Below are 23755 nucleotides of genomic sequence, written 5' to 3' on the forward strand. Positions count from 1 at the left end.
GTTTCAGTGTCACTTGCTCAGAAAGGACTCTTCAAACACCATATACTCCTACTCTTCTTTGTTACTATGTCTTCTTGCTTGTACTCACCTGCTCAAGGCAACAGGCGAGGAGGTGGCACTGTGCTGAGCACTATGTTGCCAGCACCAAACACAGTGCTAACACTAGTGCTGCCAAATAAATACCTGGCAAATGAGTCAAAGACCCCTTTCCAGATTCAAACTTTCCATGCTTTACACCAACTTACAAGGGACCTTCTCCCATGGATTCCACTGGCCTTACACTTACTATCTTTGCTGACATGTACTCTAAGAATCTTAAGGACAAAAACCCTCAGAACATCTCATTCAATAAGCATAGTTGAGGAACTGGCCGGGAGTAGGCACTGGGGAGGCTGAGGCTCTTGTGGGTTTGAGGCCATCCTGGCCTACACATAATAAGCTACCGGACAGCCAGGGCTACATAGAGACCCTGCCTAACATATAAAATAAAAACCTAAACAAACAAACAGGAACAAGTGCAGGAACAAGTGGGCAGATGAACAAACAACTCAAAGCTAACAACTTACTTGTATACTAACACAGATGTTAGTCTTAAGTCAGTCCTTTATAACAGCAAAAACAAACAGTGTAGACTACTGCTGGGCACAGCAGTAAACGCCTTTAATCTCAGCACTCAGGCAGCAGAGGCAGGTGAATCTCTGTGAGGTCAAGGGCAACCTGGTCAAACAAGTTCCACCCAGGGCTACAGAGTGAGTAGAGACTTATCTCAAAGCTTGTGTGAATGTGGTCATGAGTGACTGAGAGAAGAAATATTCTGCAAACTCATTAATGAACCTGTTCTCCTGAACTCAAAGGTTTCACAGAAGCACAAGACCATGGCAAGCCAGAGCAAAGCACAAGCAAATTGGGCACTTGACAGCTTACTTCAATCAACTTTTTCCAAAGTCAGCAGTGACAAGCCACTAGAATTCAAAAGCAAGAGAAGACTATTTGTTTCCCATGTTAAAGATGCTTGTGTCATGTTAAATGTTAAATGTCTTGCAGGGCCTGGTGGTGCAGGGCTATAATCCCAGCACTCAGGAGGCCAGCCTGGTCTACAGAGTGAGTTCCAGGATAGCCAGGGCTACAGAAAAACCTAGTCTCAAAAAACCAAAATAATCATCATCATCATCATCATCATCATCATCATCATCTTTTTCTATATTATGTCTCAAGTTAACAACCCAGAGCAGGCACTGTTTCCTCCCTTAACAATGATGGGAACAACCGGGTGTGGTGGTGCACGCCTTTAATCCCAGCACTTGTGAGGAAGAGGCAGGGAGATCAATGTGAGTTGGAAGACAGCCTGGTCTACATAGTGAGTCCTGGATAGCCAAGGCTACACAGAGAAACCCTATCTTGGGGGTGGGGAGGAACAGGAACTCTTCAAAAGACCAATTTATTTTTGAGTCTGAAACAAGAAAAACATAACTCACCCATGGTGACGTAAGGCAGTTTGTCAGTTGATCCATGAGGATAGATGCTGTAGAGATGAGGTCCAGTAACATCTACTCCCCCTAAAACAAGGGCTGCACCAATGTAACCTTGATACCTGGTGGTCAAAACAGACACAAGGAAAGAATGAGTCCTGACTGCATCACTGTAGCTTATACAAAAGCTACAGAAGCCAGCCGAGAGTTTTCCTTCCATGTTTCATTAAGGAGCTACTGCTTACACAGGAACCAGGCAGGGAAGGGAATTAAAATCAGCTGAACATCGACAATCATCGGCTGTAAACTATGTGTGGTATCCCATGACTCATTTCAGCTCAGCCACACAGCCAGCTTTTAAAAAGCACTACCATTCCCATTTTAGTAAAGAAAGAAGAAACAAAACAAACAAAAAACACAAACTAAAACAGAGACAGAGAACTTGTTCAGTGTGTCTGAGGCTGACGCTGACTGATAATTCAAATTAGTTAACTGTGAGGAGCAGCGAAACTCAAGCCATTCAGCTGTTCTAGCAAGCAGTCTCAAGACACAATGCCTCTTGTCACAACACCCTTTCCCTCGGAATAAACCCACCACACAGTCATCACAGATGCTGAGTAAAACAGTAAATGGTTCCACCCTTCAGGGACATGAAAAGCTCCATCACTGGCCTATGAAGCTGCTGCTGACCCACAGGAACACAAACAGGAAGATGTTTCCACCCACCTTCCCTCCATGCAGTGACGCACACAGGTTTGGGACATTTGCTGAACTCTTTACCTAGTTCGTGATCATTTCTACAGATCCCTTTCCCTGTATTAGCTCAGTTTTTCTCCAAGATGATTGACTGCTGTGCTTGATGACCATGCTGGGTTTAAGGTGTGTCCACTAGGAAAGATTAGCTCTTTGACAGGAAAGATGAAACCACACATGCTAGACTTGCTGTAGAATACAGCCACTAAACACAAATAAGGAGCAAGTAAGCAACGCTGCTGTTGATACTGGAAAGAGCTAATGACGTCCAGAAGCACAACTGTGAAGTCCTGGGCTTCCTGGGGCCCAAGGCCAAACTGCTGACAATCTATTTTTACTGTGAATAATTCAAGGCTAGGAAAGAATTTTAGGATCAGCATGAAGAGGCCAGAGATGGCTCAGCAGATAAGGGTACTTACTGCCAAGCCTGATGATCTGAGGCACAATCCCCAAGACCCACGTGTTGGAAGGGGAAAACCAGCTCCTGAAAGCTGTCCTCTGAGGCGAGCGTGGTGGCAAACGCCTTTAACCCCAGCAATTGGGAGGCAGAGGCAGGTGGATCTCTGTGAGTTCAAGGCCAGCCTGGGATACAAATGCCAGTCCAGGAAAGCCTGGACACAAAGAAACCCTGTCTCGAAAAACCAAATATAAATAAATAAATATGTGTACCTCCTCCATATGTGTACCACCCACCGACACCTCCCCCCACACACACTTTATTTAAAGTATTTTAAATGTTTTAAGGAGGGTGGAGAGACGGCTCAATGGTTTAGAGTGTGGACTGCTCTTGCAGAGAACCCTAGTTTAGTTCCCAACACTCACATTAAGAGGTTCATCACTGCCTGTAACTCTGGCTCCAAACAGACCTCCATGGGGTGCTTGTACCTGAATATACGTAACACACACACACACACACACACACACACACACACACACACACACACACACAAACACACACACACACTTTTTAAAATCTTTATTTATTTTATAAGAAATAGCAGCCTGTCGAGGGAACAGAGGCCCTCATGGTGGAAGCATCCAGTCCAAAGCCTGTTAGCAGCCGGGTCAAGACTTGAGTCTGAGACAAGCTAGAAAGGCTGGATGCGCTGCCCCCACCAGTGGTGAGCCTATCCCACTGCCTGCTGAGGAGGGCAACTCCTCCCAGGCGACAGTGCCTGGTGCATGCCTTCGAAGCCTCTAAAATGTTTTAGACAGATGACTGATATCAGTAAGATCTGAGTCAGAGGGCTGGGGTAAGTTCAGTAGCAGAGTGTTTGCCAGCAAGGCCTGGGTTGGCGCTCCAGCACTGAAACCTCACAAAAGCCATCACCCAGAAGTCCTACTTCTGTGACTCCAACCCAAGAATACAGTCAGAGAAATATACAGAAATGTGTTTATCACAGCACTGACAGTGATAGAAAAGAAGCTAGAGAAATGGCCGAATACACAACAGAATACAACAATCATTAAAAACCATACCTTTTCTTGTGCTACAGATTTAGTACAATCTTCTGGTTCTGACAATGTGTAACAAAGACTAAATCTGCCTTTATGGATCACTGAATTCTTTGAAGCCAAAGAATTCACTCTAGAATACAGCCTGAGGAATTAATTATGCTATCACCCAAATATTCATGAAAATATCTTCAAATGGGCAATATCATTAGTCTTCAGAAACTGATTACCAAAACACAAGATTAACAACACTAAAATAATTATATACTTTATAATCAATGTAAGTATATATTAATATAGTTTTATATATATTGCTAATATACTGATAGTTGGTATTAAAACTTCTGTGGGTCAGACCTCTTTGAAAATTTACTAAATAAAATTCAGTCTTCCCCTCTGACAAGGGTGCACACTTGAGCATTTTCTTGTTTCACATGGTGCTAGGTCTCTAGAACTCCTCCTTGGGCTCTCTACTAAACAGTATAGCATGTAGAGAGGGCAAGCTACAAAGCAGTGCATGTCCTAGCATGCCATTCCTGTTAATGCATTAACATGAAGCTGCAGGTAAGGCATAAAAATCTGAAAAAAGTTCAAGTAAAAAACCTTTAGGTCCTACTGAAGGCACTGTAATCAGTTTTGCTTTTTATTTTTCAAAGTATTACATTCACTTACTGTGTTGGGTATGAGCACCACACAGCACATGTGGAGGTCAGTAAGTGGACAACTTAGAGCAGAAGTTTGTTCTCTCCTCCACATTGTGGGTTCTGGCACTGTCAAACTCAATTGTTCAGGCTTGGCAGCAGGTGCGTTTACCTGCTAAGGCAGCTAGTCAGCCCTTTTTCTTTATTTTTTTCTCCCCATAAGTCATGGCACTTTTTTTTTTTTAAAGATTAATTTATTATGTATACAGTATTCTGTCCTCATGCCAGAAGAGGGCACCAGATCTCATTATATATGGTTGTGAGCTACCATGTGGTTGTTGGGAATTGAACTCAGGACCTTTGGAAGAACAGTCGGTGCTCTTAACCTCTGAGCCTCTCTCCAGCCCCCACCGGCATTTTCTAAGGAAAAAACCTATACTTAAAAACTGTAAAATGGGAGCTGGGCGTGGTGGCGCATGCCTGTAATCCAGCACTCAGGAGGCAGAAGCAGGCGGATCACTGTGAGTTCAAGACCAGCCTGGTCTACAAAGCAAGTCTAGGACAGCCAGGGCTACACAGAGAAACCCTGTCTTGAAAACAAAAACAAAAAACAAAAAGGAGGGTGGGGGTGCTGGAAAGATGGCTCAGAGGTTAGGAGCACTGGCTGCTCTTCCAAAGGTACTGAGTTCAATTCCCAGCAACCACATGGTGGCTTACAACCACCTATAATGAGATCTGGTGTCCTCTTCTGGTGTACATGTAGGCAAAATATTGTGTACATATGATAAATTAATAATTTTTAAAAAGTGTAAGATGGGGCTGGAGAAATGTCTTAAGTTAGGAGGACTTGATGCTCCAGAGGGCCTAAGCTCAGTTCTCAATATCCACATTCAGGGGATTGACAACTACCTGTAACCCAGCTCCAGGGATCCAATGCCCGCCTTCAGCCTCCATGGAAGTGTGTGTATTAGGGCAGAGGTAGGGGTTAGAAGAGGCACGGCTGCTTACACACGCATAAATAAAAATAAAACTTTAAAAAGGGGGGGGGGGGGTGATGTGTACCTTTAATCCCAGCACTTGGGAGGCAGAGGCAGGCAGTTCTGTGATGAGGCCAGCCTGGCCTACAAAGAGTCCAGGACAACCAGGACAATTTTACAGAAAAACTCTTGTCTCAAAAAAATCAACCCCCACATCCGCCCTGACCAAAAAGCATGACCCAATAAAATCATAGCTGGTAGTTCTTGACCCAAAGCACTAAAGTCAAATGCAATGCTTTTTCCCCTTACACCACTCTCACTTTACATAATTCACCCAAAATGTCACCAGATATGAAGGACAATGCTACCTTGGTTTAAATTTTTAAATTTATATTTCTTCTCAAACATTAGAATGTAACTCTGGCCAGGCATAGCAGTGCAAACCCTTTAATGCCAGCACTAGGGAGGCAGAGGCAGTAGATCTCTGTAAGTTCAAGGCCAGCCTAGTCTACACAGGTTTCAGGACAACCAGACAAATAGTCAGCCCCTGTCTCACAAAGCAAGCAAGTAAAGAACCTCTGGGACTGGAGAGACGGCTCAGAGGTTAAGAGCACTGGCTGTTCTTCCAAATGGTCCTGAGTTCAATTCCCAGCAACGACATGGTGGATCACAATCATCTATAATGAGATCTAGTGCCCTCTTCTGGAGTGCAGTTGTATATGCAGGCAAAAACACTACATACATAATAAATAAATAAATCTTTAAAAAAAAAAAACAACTCTGTAGCTGTACTAAATACAAATGAAGCACTGAGCCAGGCGTGGTGGCACACACTTTCAATTCCAGCACTCAGGAGGCAGAGACAGGCAGATCTCTGCGTTTGAGGCCAGCTTGGTCTACAAAGTGAGTCCAGGACAGGCAGGGCTGTTAAACAGAGAAACCCTGTCTCAGAAAACAAAAACAAAGACAAAAAAAGAAGAAGAAGAAGAAGAAGAAGAAGAAGAAGAAGAAGAAGAAGAAGAAAGAAGAAGCAGCAGCAGCAGCAGCAGCAACAGCAGCAGCAGCACTGGAGAGAAAAAGAGAAACTATAGACCTTTTAAACCATATTAGAGAAATTAAATATTTGCTAAATTGATTTGAGAAATGCCTTAAATAACAAGTGTAAAAATTGTTTTGTGTGTAGTAGGCCACATGATCCACCAGGGGGAGCTTTACATTTCAAACTAATTATATTTTTGGATCAGTGTCACAGATGATCAGTTGGTCTCATGCTGTGACTGGATTATTATTTGGTAGCAGTAATTCCCCTGCATGAGCAGGTGGCTTCATACAGCACAGGCTGAGTAGCAGTGGAGGGATTATGGCTCTGGCGTAGGTTCTCTCCTCTGTGGAGTGGGAACTGCATCACTAGGCAGCAGAGAATGTACAACTATCCTATGAGGACCTCAAATTTTCAGGGAAGCCAGAGGACAAGGCAGCAAACTAGTACAGGATATGACAAACATATTCCTATGTCAAAGGTGACACTGGTCACAAAATCCCTGAAAGTCCCTGCCACATTATCCTACCTTCATTCCAATTGCGGGGTTGGGGGGGTAGGGGGAAGACAGGACAATTTTAATTTAAATCTCCCAATTTATAATTATTGGCCTCTATTTTGTTTTAAATGCCATGTAACCTATTTAAGCCTCTTCAGGCCAATGATCTCATGACATTCACAGGACAGGTAGCTGATGTTCACTCCTCATATAAGCAAAGAATGAATGCACTAAAGGTAAGGCAGATCCCAGAGAGAAATGTGTGCACTATTTCCACTGTAATAGAACTTGTGAGGGCTGATCTTGGGGGTTCTCTCTTACACACCTGTAAGGAAGAACTGCTCCTATTAGATTGGCCTAAGGGCACTCTTTTTTATTACTAAGGGCCCAGCCCACTACTGGCAGTACTATTCCTGGGTACAGGGTTCTGAACCATTAAATAAATAGAATAAATGTTGTACCCCTTTAATCCCAGGACTTGGGTGGCAAAGGCAGGTGCATCTCTGAGTTTGAGGCCGGCCTGGTCCACAGAGCAAGTTCCAGGAGGTTACACAGAGAAACCCTATCTGGAAGAAAAAAAAAAAAACAACAAAAACTAGCCAAGGAAGTCAGCGGGAACAAGCCAGTAAGCAATGTTCTTCTGTTGTTTCTATTTCAGGCTCCTGACCTGAGTTCTTGCCTTGGTTTCCCTAGAAGATAGACTGTAACCTGTAAGATGAAGTAAGCCCTTTCCTTCCCAAGTTGCTTTCAGTAAGGGCATTTTATCACAGCAACAGGAAAGCAAACTAGAAAAATACTGCGTCCCATCTGTGTAGAGCATGAGAAAGCCAACTTAAGATTTTAAAATATTCAGCCAGGCACAGTGGTGCACACTTGTAACCCCAGCACTGCAGGTGGCAGAGGCAGGTCTCTGTGAGTTTGAGGCCAGCCTGGCCAACAAAGTGCGTCCAGGACAGCCAGGACTATATAGAGAACCCCAGTTTTGGAAAAGCCAAACAAACAAACAAAAAGAACAAGATTTTAAAATACCAAAACCTACACAAATATAAAGTAATAATAGGAGTATTAATAGGGAAAAGAAACAAAACTCATATGAGCTGTGTGTGGGAGTCAGCAGAGAATGAAGTTCAGACCAGGAGAATTACTATATCTTAGGTAAAACTCAACCTGCGTGCGTGTGCAGGTCATCTGGACTTTTTGAGATAGGCTTTCTCTGAGATGGGGTTTACTGGCTATCTGTGAACTCGCTCTGTAGACCAGGCTGGCCTCCAACTCAGAGATCCACTTGCCTCTGGCTCCCAAGTGCTAAAATTAAAGGTGTGCCTCCCACTGCATGGCTTCAGCCTGCTTACTTGAAACAGGACACAGTAATAGCTCTTAACTCAAGGTTTAAGGAAAACATGAGACAGTGCAGAGCGCTTTAGCAAGGATCTACAAGGCCAAGAGAGGAAGGCTGGTTAACAATCAGTATTATTTTACCCATTTTACCCACGCACACATGACTACAAGTCACTTCTCACCGTATTGTTACTTTGCTGCTAAAAAAAAAAAAAGGGGGGGAAAGAAAAAACAAACCAGTTATGTTTAAATGCTGGGGAAATGGATAGACTTTACAAGACAACTCAAGGCACTGTTTCACTGTGAGCAAAAGCTATCTTACCCAGTGATATCTCTATACTTCAAGAAACCACTCTACTGGCCACAAGCCAATCCTCTATTTGCAAATCATCACCATAAGATACAACAGACCATACAATCCATTTTATTATCAAATGCTCTAAAATTAAAAGTGGCTTTCTAATTGATTTCTAGAACAAAATGTCTTCCGATTTTTTTTTCTCTAGTTTCCAGGCTTCTTTGTGCTAAAAATCTAAGATAAAAAAACAAAAACAAAAACAAACAAAAGATACTACAGAATCCACACCTTGGAACCTTACCTGAAAAGCATCTGCTTCAACATCCGATTAGCTGTCACAACTCTCGGAAGGCGGCCAGTGGTGAGAGAATGGAGCTCCAAGTTGGATGAAATAAGCTGGGTTGTCATGTCTGTGTCTGCAGCTGTCCCAGCACCACAGCAACTGAAAAACACCACAGACCCTTGGCTGGCATGCAGTCACCAGGAGGCCCAACTACAAGTGGAGCCTGACGAACTCCACAGAGCTCAAGTCTATGAAAGGTGCTCTGAGGAGTCTGCCATGCAATTTCTGCTTAAGCAATCTTACACAGAAAATTGAGGACACACATCTAACTATATGAAAATATATTCTCTATGGTGCAATGGGTCATTTCAAATCATCTACTTTTCTGCCCCAGCCAGAGTGTATGTTTTAGTCCTGTTACAAGTACATTCAAATTGTATAAAAGAACAAGGCAGGGGCTGGAAAGATGGCTCAGCAGTTGAGAGCACTGATTGCTCTTCCAGAGGATGGACCAAAGCTCAATTCCCAGCACCCACAGGGCAGTTCACAACTGTCTGTAACTCCAAGATCTGACATCTGCACACAGACATACATGCCGGCAAAACACAAAATGCACATGAAATAAAAATAAATAACTTATTTTAAAAAAAAAAAAAAAGAGCAAAGCAAGCTAGGCGTGGTGGCGCACTAATCCCAGCACTTAGGAGGCAGATCGTTGTGAGTTCAAGGCCGGCCTGGTCTACAAAGCAAGTCTGAGATGGCCTAGGTTACACAGAGAAACCCTGTGTCGAAGAAAAAAAGAAAAAGGAGCAAAGCAATTCAATATTGACACTAGACAGTAGTCTCAATTTATTATTTCAGAACTGAGTAAAGGAAATGGAAAAAGAACATTATAAAATATGACAAAATAACACAGGCACAACAGGCCATGGGAGGTTGGAGGAGCACAGTTAATTCTCTTTCATCTTTACACTGAGGGGGAGAAACACGCTTGTGCCATGTAAGCATGTGGAGGTGGGAGAACGTCTTTCAGACTTTGGTTCTGTCCTTGCACTATGTAGCTTCTGAGAATCCAAGTCAGGTGGTCAGGCTTGATGGCAACCACCCTAACCTGCTGAGCCACCTCACCAGCCCTGAGAGCAATCAATTCTGATTTTAAAGGCAAGGTTCTTATGATCTGGGTTTGGAAGAACAGAAACAGTCTGAAAGTAAAAAAGAGAAAAGGTGTTTTGTTTAACTCTTATTTATGTCTGTCTATGCACGTGTGTCTGTGAAAGTCAGCACACACCTGTGTGAGTGCGCTCAGACATCCCCAACAGGCTGTTGGGGCCCTTGGCACTAGAGTCACAGGTGTTTGTGACAGCCTGACATGAGTACTGGGGTCAAGACTCTGGTCCGCACGACTGAGCAACTAGTGCTCTTCACTTCTCTCTTAGCCCTGGGAATGGTGTTTTTAACCACAACTACTAGAATGAGCAGAGGAGAAACATCTGTCGCTAAAAGAAAAAGGAGTAAGACCATGAGAGAAAGAAACTGCAACATAAGCTGCCTGCAGAGTAGTGCAAGGCCTCAAACACCACAGCAGAGTTTTAATTTTACCCAGAAAATAACGTAGAGACACCAAGTCTCTGGAAAAGCCTTAAAAGAGGAAAGGGGCATGATCAGCTCTGTGTTTTACAAAGGCGTGGCAGGAGAGTAAACATTAGTCAAAAAATCAAAAGAGGCAGACATGTCAAATAACCGCAACTGTCCAACTGAGGAAAAAAACCACTCAAATAAAGGTCACGGCAGAGGGGAAATAAGAGGGAATGGATTCAAGAGGCACACAGGAGGCGGAACCAGACTAAACCAGACTGAAGCAACAGGAGGACTTGACCATGAGGAGCACAGGTGACAAGCTATGTTTTGAGCTTGTTTGAGCTAGTTATTTGACATAGTCTCATTTATCCTAGATTAGCCTCAAACTCACTGTGTAGCCAAGGATGACCTCGAACTCCTGATCCTCTTGCTTCCACCTCCCCAATGCTATAATCACAGCTTCATCACCACCTGCCCCCACCCCACCCCCACCGCTGCAGGACTGATGACAGGACCCAGCACTCTGCATGCTACCTAAGCACTCCACCAGCTAGCCCAGAACACTCTAACAGAGTTAGAAAACCCAGTCTGAAAAGCAAACAGGTTGCAGGGACAATGGTGGTTAATGGTCAATGTTTAGTCCTGACATGCTACAAAATGTCACAGTAGTTCAAGTTCATCCATACTTACTAAATATTAGGAGATATGAAGTGAATTTTTGAACAGTTTTTGTCAGCAACAACCATCCCTTCAGTCGCTCTTGTGTCTGCTCCAAGAACTATGCCATCCTATGAAGCAAAAACAACAACAAAAAAGAGGTTTTCAGCATTTTTATATCCGTAAGGTATTAAGAAAAACAATGTTGGCTGTTCTCTGCTCCCCTAGTTCCACATCCCCTGCCAAAATCCCTACCGAAGCTACTGTCCTACACTTTCAGGACATCCTGATTTCCATTTGCAAACAAGGCTCAGGGATTCAGTGAGGTCCTTTCAAAGCACAGATGTAAACTGGGAAGAAAAAAAGTGGAATGAAGACCTACAATCATTCCGTTAAAATAGCCTCCTCTGGGCCAGCAAGGTTGTTGAGCAAGTAAAACTGACTTGCATCAGAAGAGCCCACGTGAAGGGATCAACGGCCTCCACCAAGCTGCTCTCTGACCTCAGCACTTGTCCCACTGAACAGTAACCTCTGTCTATTAGTGTCTGAAACGTGTCTTTCTTCACCCATAACAACATTAACCACCAGCCCTTATGATCGTTACAGTTTAATTCAGAATTTACCTCCTTTTGATGGGTGGAGGTTTAACTCTGTGAAGAAAGCTGATGAACAGCCTAGTGGCATGTGCTTTCAATCTCTTAATCCCAGCCCTCAGAAAGCAGAAGCAGGTGCATCTCTGTGAGTTTAAAGCAGCCTGATCTACATGGTACGCTCCTAGACAGCGAGGGCTACATAATGAGACCCTGTCTCAAACGGGGGGGGGGGGGGGGAGGCTGAACTGCCTAAAATTGCAAGTAACATCAATACATTTAACACCTAGACAAACCCACTGATCTCAAATTCTGTGCTTTCCCATTACATCAGCCTGCTTCCTACAGTACCTTAAGGAAAAGCAAACTGCCCTCATGTCAAAAACTTCAAAATGAGTAAAGACAAACTATTAAACACATGAAACCTCCTGACTAAAGCAGTTCCTAACAAAAGCCTTTTTCGTTATGTACCCTGATATTTGCCCTGCAAGATCTAACTGAAAGCTTGAGCCCAAGTGGCCTAGCTGCTGTTCACAGGTCGGTTACTGCTCCGGCCGGCCTGTCTCGGCTCACCTTATAGACCACCCCCGCAATGGTAGTGCCAGTTTTCCGAGCTTTCGGAAGCTTGAACCCCTTTTTTGCAAAATCAGCTTCCAAGACGGCATTCCTGAGGGAAAGAGCAGATATGAGGTGTTAGTAGACAAGACCACAACTGCGCCGTACTGGCACGAAGAGCTGAGTGCTTAATAGGGAATTCAGTTTGCTTCCACCCCGGTCTGTTCCCTGGATTCTCCCATCATCAGCTCCCTCCGCGAGGAGTGACAGATCCGGACTGTGACCCGCTTAAAGCCACAGGAAAGGACCAAGTCCTTACACACTGGCCAAGGGAGAGGGCCGCTTCGGCCTCAAAGGCAGCTCGCGCTGGGGCCCGATTCCCTGAGTCACACGGCCGCGGGTACCATCCCCACACTCGCTTCACGTCCCGGAGCCAGGCTGCAACCCAGATAATGGCATGGGGGCGCCAAAATTGCACCCTCAACTGGATCGTGCCCCGGGGCATGAACACACCTACGGCAATTATCAAAAGAAAACCCTCCGACCGGTGCCTGAAACACCGACACCGCCGCCATCTTCCCAAGAAAGTGTTTCCGGGCCGAGGGCGGGGCGAACACAAAGAACTTACCACTTCCGGCTCTGCGGACCAACAGGATGAGAGGGCGGGACAAACTTCGAAGTGGCGCTATTTGTCATAGAGTTCCTGCGTTCTCACTTCCTAGAGAGGCTCGTAGATCTTTGAAGTGTATTGCCCCAAGTCCTGGGGAAGAGAAACTGACGGCGGACAAGCCGAAGGGATGTTACTTAAGTCAGATAAATAAAATTCCACTTACCAAGTCTCCTGACGCTTACTGTTACTGCCGTTAATTAGAATCCGGCGTGCTTCGGGGACATCCACACCCAGGTCCCAAGCATAGCCGTTGAGCAAGTCCCTTCACCTCTGTTTCCTCTGGTGTAGCGGAGCTTTCACCTTCCTCAGAATGCCAAACAGGCACATGAAAAGATCTCTGATGCATGAGTCATCAGAGAAATGCAACCCAAAATCCTCAATAAGATGCTGCTTTGGCCCCACTGCAGTGACTGGAATCAGACAGAAAATTCACAAGTGTTGGTGAGAACGTAGAAAAACCATAGTTCACATATGTGACAGGTGGGAATGTAAAACAGTCACCTGCTCCAGAAAGTGAATTGGAACTTGAACTAAAATTATCACTGTCATACATACCCAGAAGAACTGGAAAGCTAAGTTCACAAAAGCTGCTACACAAATGTGCATAGCAGCAAGGTTCATAACAGGTAAGTCTGGAAACAACTCAAATGCCCATCGACAGGTGAAGGAATAAACAAAATGTGATGTATCTAAACAGTGGAACAGTTTTCAGCCATAAAAGAGAAGGAAACACATTGTAAAAGGAACTTTTATTCGCCTGATTCATTTTCCCCCTCAGAGAATTATTGCCTCTGTCTGCTTACCTAGGCCTAGTCCTGGAAGCTTCTAGCCTCCATACAATCTAACCTAGGCCTAGAATGTTTTCAGCCTCTGAGACTTACTGCTTAATAAATAAGCTCACGCTTTCTTGTTCTTACTGAGTTCTAGGCTGGCTGGTTCAACTCACTGTTCTGGCTCAAACGCCTCTCCCAGCTAACTTATTCAATCTGGATTTTTCTCTGAGCCTCTGAATTGCTTGCTCAGCTTGGCCTCAAACTAACTGCAGCAATCTTTTCTAATCTTCTGGCTCCTTCTCATTCTCTGGCTCGTTCTGCCTTCACCTGTGCCTAGCTAGCTTGTTCTCTCATTCAGCCCCTCTCTGCTGTATCACCTGAGTTCTCTCTCTCTCTCTCTCTCTCTCTCTCTCTCTCTCTCTCTCTCTCTCTCTCTCTCCTCCTCCTCCTCCTCCTCCTCCTTCTCCCCTGCCCCCATTGCTGCTCAAGCCAATATTTCTCTGACTTGTCACTTACTCAATTAGACATCACTTTCAAATATGGATGCTTCCTTCTACAAACTAACGTTTACCTTCACTGTTTGGGATTAAAAGCTTGTGCCACCACACCTGGACCTAAGCTTTTCTTTAGCTGAAACTTGCTCCATACCAGGCTGGCCTTGAACTCAGATCTGCTTGTCTCTGTCTCCTGGATTAAAATCATGTTTGTATTCTAACAGATCGCACCGACCTAGAAGGTCTTTAGATGTGATCGATCTTTCTCTCTCTCTCACTCTCTCTAAGATTTTTTTTTATTTAGTTATTATGTATACCGTGCTCTGCCTGCATGTACATCTGCAGGCCAGATGAGGGCATCAGATCACATTATAGATAGTTGTGAGCCACCAAGTGGTTGCTGAGACTTGAACTAGGGACCTCTGGAAGAGCAAACAGTGCTCTTAACCTCTGAGCCATCTCTCCAGCCCTGGATGTGATCTCTTGCCAAAGCACCCATGTTCTGAATTAAAATTCCTCCATACATAATATCTACTAAATCAAAGATGAACTTTGGAAACAATTTCCTAAAAATAAAGAAGCTAGACATTTAAAAAAGCCCCACACATTGTATAATTATATTCACATGTGGTATGCATGTTACATGCACGTAGTTATGTTCACATGCCTGTGGGCACATGTGCGTGGAGGCCCAAGGTTAATGCTGGGAGCTCTCCTTCACCCATTTCCACCTTCCTCATTGAGGCATGGTCCCACCATGAGCGCACCAAAACAAGAGGGTTAGCTGTCTTGCTCCAAGGATCCCCGTCTTTGCCCTCCGGGCCCTGGCATTAGAAGCTAACTGATATGTCCACTCTGCATTTACATCCACCCTGGGGATTCAAACTCCAACCCTCATGCTTGCACAGCAAGCTCTTCAACCACAGAGCTGTCTCCCCAGCCCTGTACAGTCCCACGTATATGAAGTATCTTTAAATAGGCAAACCTGCGGAAGTGTAAACTGAATCAGCAGATGGCTGAAGGGACACTGGATTGTTTAATGGGCACAGACTACGTTATGAATGTAGTCTCATGTACATTTTATCAAAATCTTCCACTGATGGAAATGTAAGACCTGCCGGGAGCAGCGATGGTGCACCCTTTAATCCCAGCACTCAGGGAGCCAGAGGTAGGGTGAATCTCTGTGAGTTCTAGGACAACCTGGTCTACGAAGCAAGCCCAGGACTACAAGAGAAACCCTGTCTTGAAAAACAAAAATAAAACAAAAAACAAAAAAAGAAATGTAAAGCTTGTGGAAGGCAGGGTTAAGTTTTCTAAACTTACTTAGACAGTAAGTGACAGCCTCCATGACTGTAAAACTAATTCATTTGCAAATATCTATTAAGCAACTACTTTCTGCCTATCAGAGTTCTAGCTGAAGATGGATGGATGGATGGATGGATGGATGACATCCCACGTGTCTAGAACCAGTATCACAACTATATTTTTAATAAATGTTCACTAAAATCGGGCGGGCGGTGGCGCATGCCTTTAATCCCAGCACTCAGGAGGCAGAGGCAGGTAGATCTCTCTGAGTTGCCAGCCTGGTCTACAAAGAGAGTCCAGGACAGCCAGGAGCTATTACACAGAGAAACCCTGTCTCAAACAAAACAAAACAAAACAAAAAAGTTAAGTTCTATTTGATTGCATTTCTGGGTCTTTTGAAATAAAGAAAATAAATTCTAATTTTGAAGCATGTCTAACCCAGGAAGGAGGTGCTGTTTTAAGATGGCATGGTGGTGCATGTCTTTAATCCCAGCACTTGGCACTTGGGAGGCAGAGGTGGGCAGATCTCTGAGTTTGAGGCCGCCTGGTCTACAGAGTGAGATCAAGTCAGACAGGGCTACCCTGGGAACCCAATCCTGTCTCAGAAAAAAAAAAGGGGGGGGAAGCAGTTTGTTGACAGCCACAGGTAAAGGTAACCTAAGTTCCTTGTAATGTTTCTGACACCAAGGAAAACAAAGGCCACCCATCAAAGCCTCAGAAAAATAGGCAAGGGGCGGGGCCAGTCTCTCCCACCCACCCTCAGAAAGAAGTCACCATCCCTGTATTTCCAAACTCCTGTTGTCTATGCCTGCTTAGCGAAGTCAGGCACCTCAAAGCCAAAGAAGGAAAAAACCCAGAACAAGTCCCTCTGGTGGGGGAGTGTAAGGAGTGGGTTGCTTTAGAAGCTGGGAGTTTAAATAAGGTCGTGAGATAAGCGAGAGGCACAGAGGAGAAAAGACAAAACCAGACTTTACACGTGGCTTGTGGGAGTTCGGGGCAGAGTTCTGCGCCTGCAGCAAAGGGTGGCAACAGCAGCGGGAAAGATGACTGTGTCCTTCTGTGGGGTCTGGCGGGAGTGACCATTTTCCTGCCAGGCTGATCCGAGGAGGTCGTTGTGCCTGCAGATGGTCGGCAGAGCCCAGCAGAGGGCGACTGAGAGCCTCCAGCAGTCAGGCAAAGTAGACCGCGAGTGGCTGAGCCAGAGGCCTGCCAGTGTGTGGCAGCTCCAGGCCGACCAGGCAGGCATCAGCCGCTGTATTTCCAACTATGATCAGTAAAGCTGTAGGCCCCGCCCAGCTTTCTTGTTTGGCGCCACTGCCGTTCCCTGGAACTGCAGACCCAATCCAGAATGCTCATCCTTTGTCCTGGACACTGCCCCACTTACTCCTTGGCTGCCAGCAGAGCCTATGTGGCTGTGTGACCTCAGGGAATTCACCAGGCTCTCTGTGTCTCAACCAGCACCTGTGAGTACACTTAAGGTCCTGAGCGCTGTCCTATGACAGGATCGCCCCAGGGGGCCAAGAATGAGCACCAGACAGATAATTTGGAATCAAGCCCGGTGCCTGCTTGCAGGGAGCTGACACACTGTAAGGACCCACTATCATTTTTGTCCTACTATACAACTGAGGCACAGACGGGCAAAGTCTTAGCTCAAGACCACACTGTTGGTAGATGGCAGAGTGAAGATTCACCCTCACATTCCTGGCGGTGGTGGCGCACACCTTTAATCCCAGCACTTTGGGAGACAGAGGCAGATGGATCTCTGTGAGTTCGAGGCCAGCCAGGTGTACAGAGTAAGTTCCAGGAGTTTAAATAAGGTCGTGAGATAAGCGAGAGGCACAGAGGAGAAAAGACAAAACCAGACTTTACACGTGGCTTGTGGGAGTTCGGGGCAGAGTTCTGCGCCTGCAGCAAAGGGTGGCAACAGCAGCGGGAAAGATGAAAAAACAAACAAAACAAAAGATTTGCCCCTACGGCCCCTTTACCTGCAGCCCTGACAACTATAGTTCAGCTAGAACTCTGGCTCCCGAATCTGCTAGGCTCTGACAAAGCTAAAGTAAGGTTTCCTCCTCCCCAGCTCCTACGCTCAACTCGGCCACTTACCAGAAAGAGATGTGATGTCAGCTGATCCCTTTATCTCTTTGTGCCTCCATTTCTTCATCCACAAAATGAGGAAACAGTGCAGTCTCCCTCAGTGCCTGAGCGTGGCATGAACACCTGTTAAGCACTCCATCATTCATTCCCTCATTCATTCGTTCAGATTTTATTAAGACTCCTTGGTGACAAACTTTGTGCAAGATCATAACCTTGAGGAGGGGCATTGCTCTAAGGTCTGTACATCCAGCTCTCTGTGCTAAGTTGCCTGAGGGACATGGGGAAGCGTAGCTAGAAGGCTTCCACATCCACCTACGGCTGAGCAGGCAGGCACACATATGACAGCGGTTAACAAGAAGACCCAGAGAGGAGCCGACAGCATCTTCCACGCTGCTGTGCCTGGCCCCAGCATGCCCCTGAATTTTTCCAAGCACCAAGCGAGCAGCAGCCCCCACCCTACCAAGACGACAGAGTGCCTGGGAACCCAGTGCGGGGCAGGTGGAGAAGGCCCACCCCAGCCTCCATCAGGATACGCACAGTAGAGGGCTCCCCACAAGAGCTGACTTGGCCCTCTTCCCATTGCTGGGAGAGCGGTCCATGATGCTCCTGGTTACCACGGCAACTGGGCCCTTGTTTTTCCTCCTTCATAAATAAGCTATAAATAGACAGGGCAACCTGTGTGCCTTCCTTTGCATGAATTAGCGCAGCTGCTCCAGGCTCCAGGGCCCTTGGCCCAGCACCCAGGTGCCATGCCGCCTTGCATGGCCCACAGAAGCCCAGCTCCAGTGGGGAGGGGTGCAATCAGACACATGACAATACCTCCGAGTGTGGATTCCCTCCACCTGAGACCCACAGAACTAGAGACGCTATGAGCACCAGCTGGGTTAGGTGGGCCCTGTGTTTGCCAGTCCTGGGCGATGAGGAGGAGAAGGAGACTCCCTTCCTGCTTCTAGTCCAGCCCTTGCAAGCCACCACAAAATTAGCATCAGCGTGGCCCCCAGTTCTGTAGCATGGGAGGACTTACCCCTCCCCACCTGGTTGGGTCATCCTTTGGTTGATGTTTGTTTATTGAACTCTTTCACTATGCCAGAGGCTGCAGGAAGGGCCTCCCAGGTTACATCCACATTCACTTCTCATTACTGGTTTGTAGGCAGAGAACTCTCCACCTGTAGTGAAGAGGTACTTGGCTTACGACATGCAGCTTATTCGAAAGAAAATTGTAATTCAAACCCAGGCCTGACCGGGTCACAGGGCTTAACCTCAAGTCATCTGGGTCAGAAACCTGATTCTCTCTCGCTAAGCACAAGACAGGGGAACAACAGGCGGGTCCTTTAAGTCAGGAGCTTAGGTGACTGCCCAGGGACTGACTTATAGTCGCCACACAGTGAGACAGTCAGGGCAGACTCCAGCCATGGCATGCAGGATAAAGCCTGGGCCTCTCATGAAAACACTAGGGAACCACAGAAAGTATTTAAGCAGAGCTGAAACACATGACGTTTAAGTAGAGAATCACCCCAAAGCAAGGCACCATGAGGCCACTTTTCTGCTTGTTTGTTTGTTTGTTTGTTTGTTTGTTTGAGACAGGCTCTCATGGAGCCCAGACTGCCCTCAAACTTGCTACGTAGCCAGGAGTGACCTTGAACTTCTGATCCTCCTGCCTCTACCTCCCAAATGCTGAATTTACAAGTGGGCAGCCTCTACACCTCTGTGGTGGTTTGAACAAGAATGTCTCCCATGCCTGGTGCAGTCGTAGCACTCCTGTAATCCCAGCACTTGGGGAGGCAGAGATAGAGCAGGTCTCTGTGAGTTCGAGGCCAGCCTGGTTTACAAAGTGAGTCCAGGCCAGCCAAGGCTACACAGAGAAACCCTGTCTCTCAGGGGAAAATGAGTCCTATAGGTTCATATATTTGAATGCTCAATCATCAGGGAGTGGCATTACTTGAGAAGGACTAAAAGGTGTGGCCTTGTTGGAGGAAGTGTGCCACAGAGAGTGGGCTAGAAGTTTCAAAAGCAGAAGCCAGGCCCAGTGTCTCTCTCTTCCTGCTGCTTGTGAATCTGCATGCAGAACTCCAGCACAATGTCTGCTTTCATGCTGCCATGGTCCCCTCCATGCTCCCTGCCTTGTTGATAATGGACGGAACCTCTGAAACTGTAAACAAGCCTCAATTAAATGTTTCCTTTTCTAAGAGTTGCCTTGGTCATGGTGTTCACTTTGGCAGTGGGCATGGTAGAGAGTAGGGATGATAGAGTAGGGATGATAGAGTAGGCATGATAGAGTAGGCATGATAGAGTAGGGATGATAGAGTAGGCATGATAGAGTAGGCATGATAGAGTAGGGATGATAGAGTAGGGATGAGAGAGTAGGCATGAGAGAGTAGGCATGATAGAGTAGGGATGATAGAGTAGGGATGATAGAGTAGGCATGATAGAGTAGGGATGATAGAGTAGGGATGATAGAGTAGGCATGATAGAGTAGGTATGATAGAGTAGGCATGATAGAGTAGGGATGATAGAGTAGGGATGATAGAGTAGGGATGATAGAGTAGGCATGATAGAGTAGGGATGATAGAGTAGGGATGACAGAGTAGGCATGATAGAGTAGGAATGATAGAGTAGGCATGATAGAGTAGGGATGATAGAGTAGGGATGACAGAGTAGGCATGATAGAGTAGGAATGATAGAGTAGGCATGATAGAGTAGGAATGATAGAGTAGGGATGATAGAGTAGGCATGATAGAGTAGGCATGATAGAGTAGGCATGATAGAGTAGGCATGATAGAGTAGGCATGATAGAGTAGGCATGATAGAGTAGGCATGATAGAGTAGGCATGATAGAGTAGGGATGATAGAGTAGGCATGATAGAGTAGGCATGATAGAGTAGGCATGATAGAGTAGGAATGATAGAGTAGGCATGATAGAGTAGGAATGATAGAGTAGGGATGATAGAGTAGGCATGATAGAGTAGGCATGATAGAGTAGGCATGATAGAGTAGGAATGATAGAGTAGGGATGATAGAGTAGGCATGATAGAGTAGGAATGATAGAGTAGGCATGATAGAGTAGGCATGATAGAGTAGGCATGATAGAGTAGGCATGATAGAGTAGGGATGATAGAGTAGGCATGATAGAGTAGGGATGATAGAGTAGGCATGATAGAGTAGGCATGATAGAGTAGGCATGATAGAGTAGGCATGATAGAGTAGGCATGATAGAGTAGGGATGATAGAGTAGGCATGATAGAGTAGGGATGATAGAGTAGGCATGATAGAGCAGGGAGGAGAGATGAAGGAGGCCTAGGCCAGAGTGGTGGCAGGAAAGACAGAAGGATGGGACAGTTGCTAGAAGTAGTACAATGTACCATATAAGCAAGGCAAAAATGAAAGTTGTGTGTAGGGACAGAGAGAAGTGTCCCTGCTGTCCTTTCTGAGTCCAGCCTGGGGTGGTGGTACTGATGATGGTAGCCCAAAGGTCCACATAGGCACCACTGGGTCACATCACACTGGAACTAAAAATCAGTCTGTTCTGGGGACAAGGGATAGAGGCCCAAAGCCTTGTGGGAAGTCATGAGTTTCTTGGACTGTCCCAAAGAGTGATGGAGAAGAGTTCAGTGTCAAAGGCAGGACAGGTCCAGTGAGCAGGTGGCAGGAGCCAACTTTTTATCCAATGACAATGCCAAGAGTTTACAATGACATCTGATGGACGGACTCTTCTAACCGCTGTAGAGTGAGCTGAGCAGTGCGTGCCTTCTGCAAGGCCATTGGCCAAAGTAGTTCAAGATCCTCAGGCAAAGTTTGAACACTTGGCCCCCACAATTCCTTACAAGGGATCGAATCCCAGCAAAGAGATGCAGGGATATGCAATTGTAGGGGCTGAGGACAGGGCTCATTGGTAAAGACAAATGTTCTTTAAGCACGAAAACCTGAGTTTGAGCCCCCAACACTCATGTAAAAAGCTCTGCATGCCGGTAACACCAGCAGAGGGTGCAGGGACTGTTGGATCACAGAAACACTCTGGCCAGCCAGCCTAGTCCCAACACCAAGCTTCTGGTTCAGCGAGAGACCCTGTCTCAAGGCAGTAAGATAGGAGAGCACTAGAAGATACCCAAAGTCCTCCTCTGGACTCTGCGTGCACACAATGAGCTTAATAAGATAAAATGTTCATTACAGCATTATTTATACTGTCATATCCTGGAATTTACCAGAGCTTATATATTGGGTAAGAGATCACATGTTTGTTATTAGGATGGCTTTTAGATAGTATATAGTAATATTATAATGACACCCCAGAAATGACTTTACTATCAAACAACAGGAAAATGGTTAAATAATTTATAATGGAATATATGAGGCCATTAAAACTTGCATTTTCAGTGAGAGGGAGAAACAACGAGAGATGGTTGCCATGCGTGTGGGTGGACAAGTGTGGCTGTTCCTTGATGTGTTGAAAACATCCTGTGTCACCAGGTGAGATTCCTCACTGAAAAGACCTCAGGTCGCTCTTAATTGTTTTTCTCCTTGCACCTCAGTGTTGCTTTTTTTTTTTCAAATGCTGTAAACATTTGTTACTTTTCTCCTTGCATTTTTATTTTGAAGCTTTCCAACCCTCCAGAGTACTTCAACAACACCACAGCTCTGCTACCCTGCAACTGATAAGAGGCCACACTATGCAGAGTGCAAACACACACACACACACACACACACACACACACACACACACATGTATATACATCTTAGGGGTTGGGAGTGCACATGCCTGTGTAAGTGCATGTAGAGGCCAAAGGAAGACATTAGGTGTGTGTCTTCCTCTGTTTACCCTCTAGCTTACTCCTTTGAGGCAGGGTCTGTAATTGAACCCGGAGCTAGGCTACTGGCCAGGGAGCCTGGTGATTGTCTGTCTCTGCCCCTCACAGCACTGGGTTACAGGCATATTGATTGTTTTATGTGGACGCTACAGATGAGGCCCTCATGCTGGTGCAGCGAGCCTTCTCCCCACCGAGCCATCTCACCAGCCCCCATTGTCCATTCTTGGGAAGTCACTGCTGTTTTATCTTCAGTTATCCCAGACTTGACCCATGGGAGGCTCTTCAACAGGCTCCCACCAGTGAGAGTTCTTGATTTCCCCGACCCAGGGAACCATGCCCAGCCACAGAGTATAATAGTCCCTAGGTCATTCCTGCCCCAGGAACCACAGAAATAACAACTCACCTCAGGATCCATAGGGCTGGGGAAAGGAAGACAGGCAACGGGTGGCAGCAGTGGTAGGGGACACAGGACAGACAGCCTAGCACCCACTAAGGGTTCCCCCGGAGGGCAGAGGCGAATGTGAGGCATAGGCCCAAGGCACCAGCTTGCTTAGGCAACCCCCTTCCCCGCTTTCATGTCTTGCCGTTGACTGCCTGAGCAGACAAATAAGTTAACTACAGAGCAAGGACGAAGAGAAGCTGCATTCCTGTGCAGCTTCCCTGAGGTTGGGGAAAGTTGAGCTCAAGCCTTGATATTAGAAGGCAAATGTATAGGATTGCCTGTGACAATGTGGAGAGACAAAGGGGTTGTTGTGTGTTAGGTCTGTGAGTGTGGGGTACGGAACTTTAAGAAATAGCATTACAGGAAGTGAATGTGTAGTGTGTGTGTGTGTGTGTGTGTGTGTGTGTGTGTGTGTGTGTGTGTGCGTGCGCGCATGTCTGCATGTGTGAGTGGTATCTGTCCAGGTTCTCTGTCTTTCTTGATTCCCTAACTTTTTAATGGAGAGGTATGGGTGATCCTAGTGGGAAATGTGTAAATAAAATAACATAGTGTGGCCGGGCGTAGTGGCACACGCCTTTAATCCCAGCACTCAGGAGGCAGAGGCAGGTGGATCACTGTGAGTTCGAGGCCAGCCTGGTCTACAAAGTGAGTACAGGACAGCCAAGGCTACACAGAGAAACCCTGTCTCAAAAGAAGACTAAAAACAAACAAACAAACAAAATACTGTGATGACTTTGTGCAGATGCACGTTCAGCACGTTAGCTGAGATCTAGAACCTTCCACCTCCTCCAGAAAGCTCCCTCAGGCCCCTCCCAGCCAATTTTCATAAGGCAACCATCTCCTGGCATCCAGAAGCCCAGACCTCTGGAATACAGTCTTGAGAAGACTACTCTGCCCCCTGAGCTGATTGTGGTGGTCAGCTCACAGTGCTGGGCATATCTTCCTAGGGAGAAGGAAGGAGGCTATGGCCTCCTCCACATCCTGCTCCCAGGCTGCTTGCTGGCTGAGAAGAGGATTCAGTCCAGGCTCGTGTGCTGTCTTGA

General features: G+C 46.1%; 1 protein-coding gene across 1 annotated transcript in view; it reads right to left on the reverse strand.

Moving 5' to 3' along the window:
- PSMB7 (proteasome 20S subunit beta 7) overlaps positions 1-12748 on the reverse strand; it is a 58181-nt gene extending 45433 nt beyond the window's left edge. Inside the window, exons 1-5 of the mRNA XM_084797957.1 lie at positions 12646-12748; positions 12151-12244; positions 11021-11118; positions 8771-8911; positions 1476-1591 (exon numbers count right to left, since the gene is read on the reverse strand). Of these exons, the coding sequence (XP_084654083.1) occupies positions 1476-1591; positions 8771-8911; positions 11021-11118; positions 12151-12244; positions 12646-12707 (511 nt within the window). The 5' untranslated portion in view covers positions 12708-12748. The remainder of the gene's footprint in view (positions 1-1475; positions 1592-8770; positions 8912-11020; positions 11119-12150; positions 12245-12645) is intronic.
- Positions 12749-23755: the final 11007 nt, after the last annotated feature.

Source organism: Acomys minous (genome assembly GCF_964271855.1).
Source record: "Acomys minous genome assembly, chromosome: 10".
Lineage (NCBI taxonomy): Eukaryota > Metazoa > Chordata > Mammalia > Rodentia > Muridae > Acomys > Acomys minous.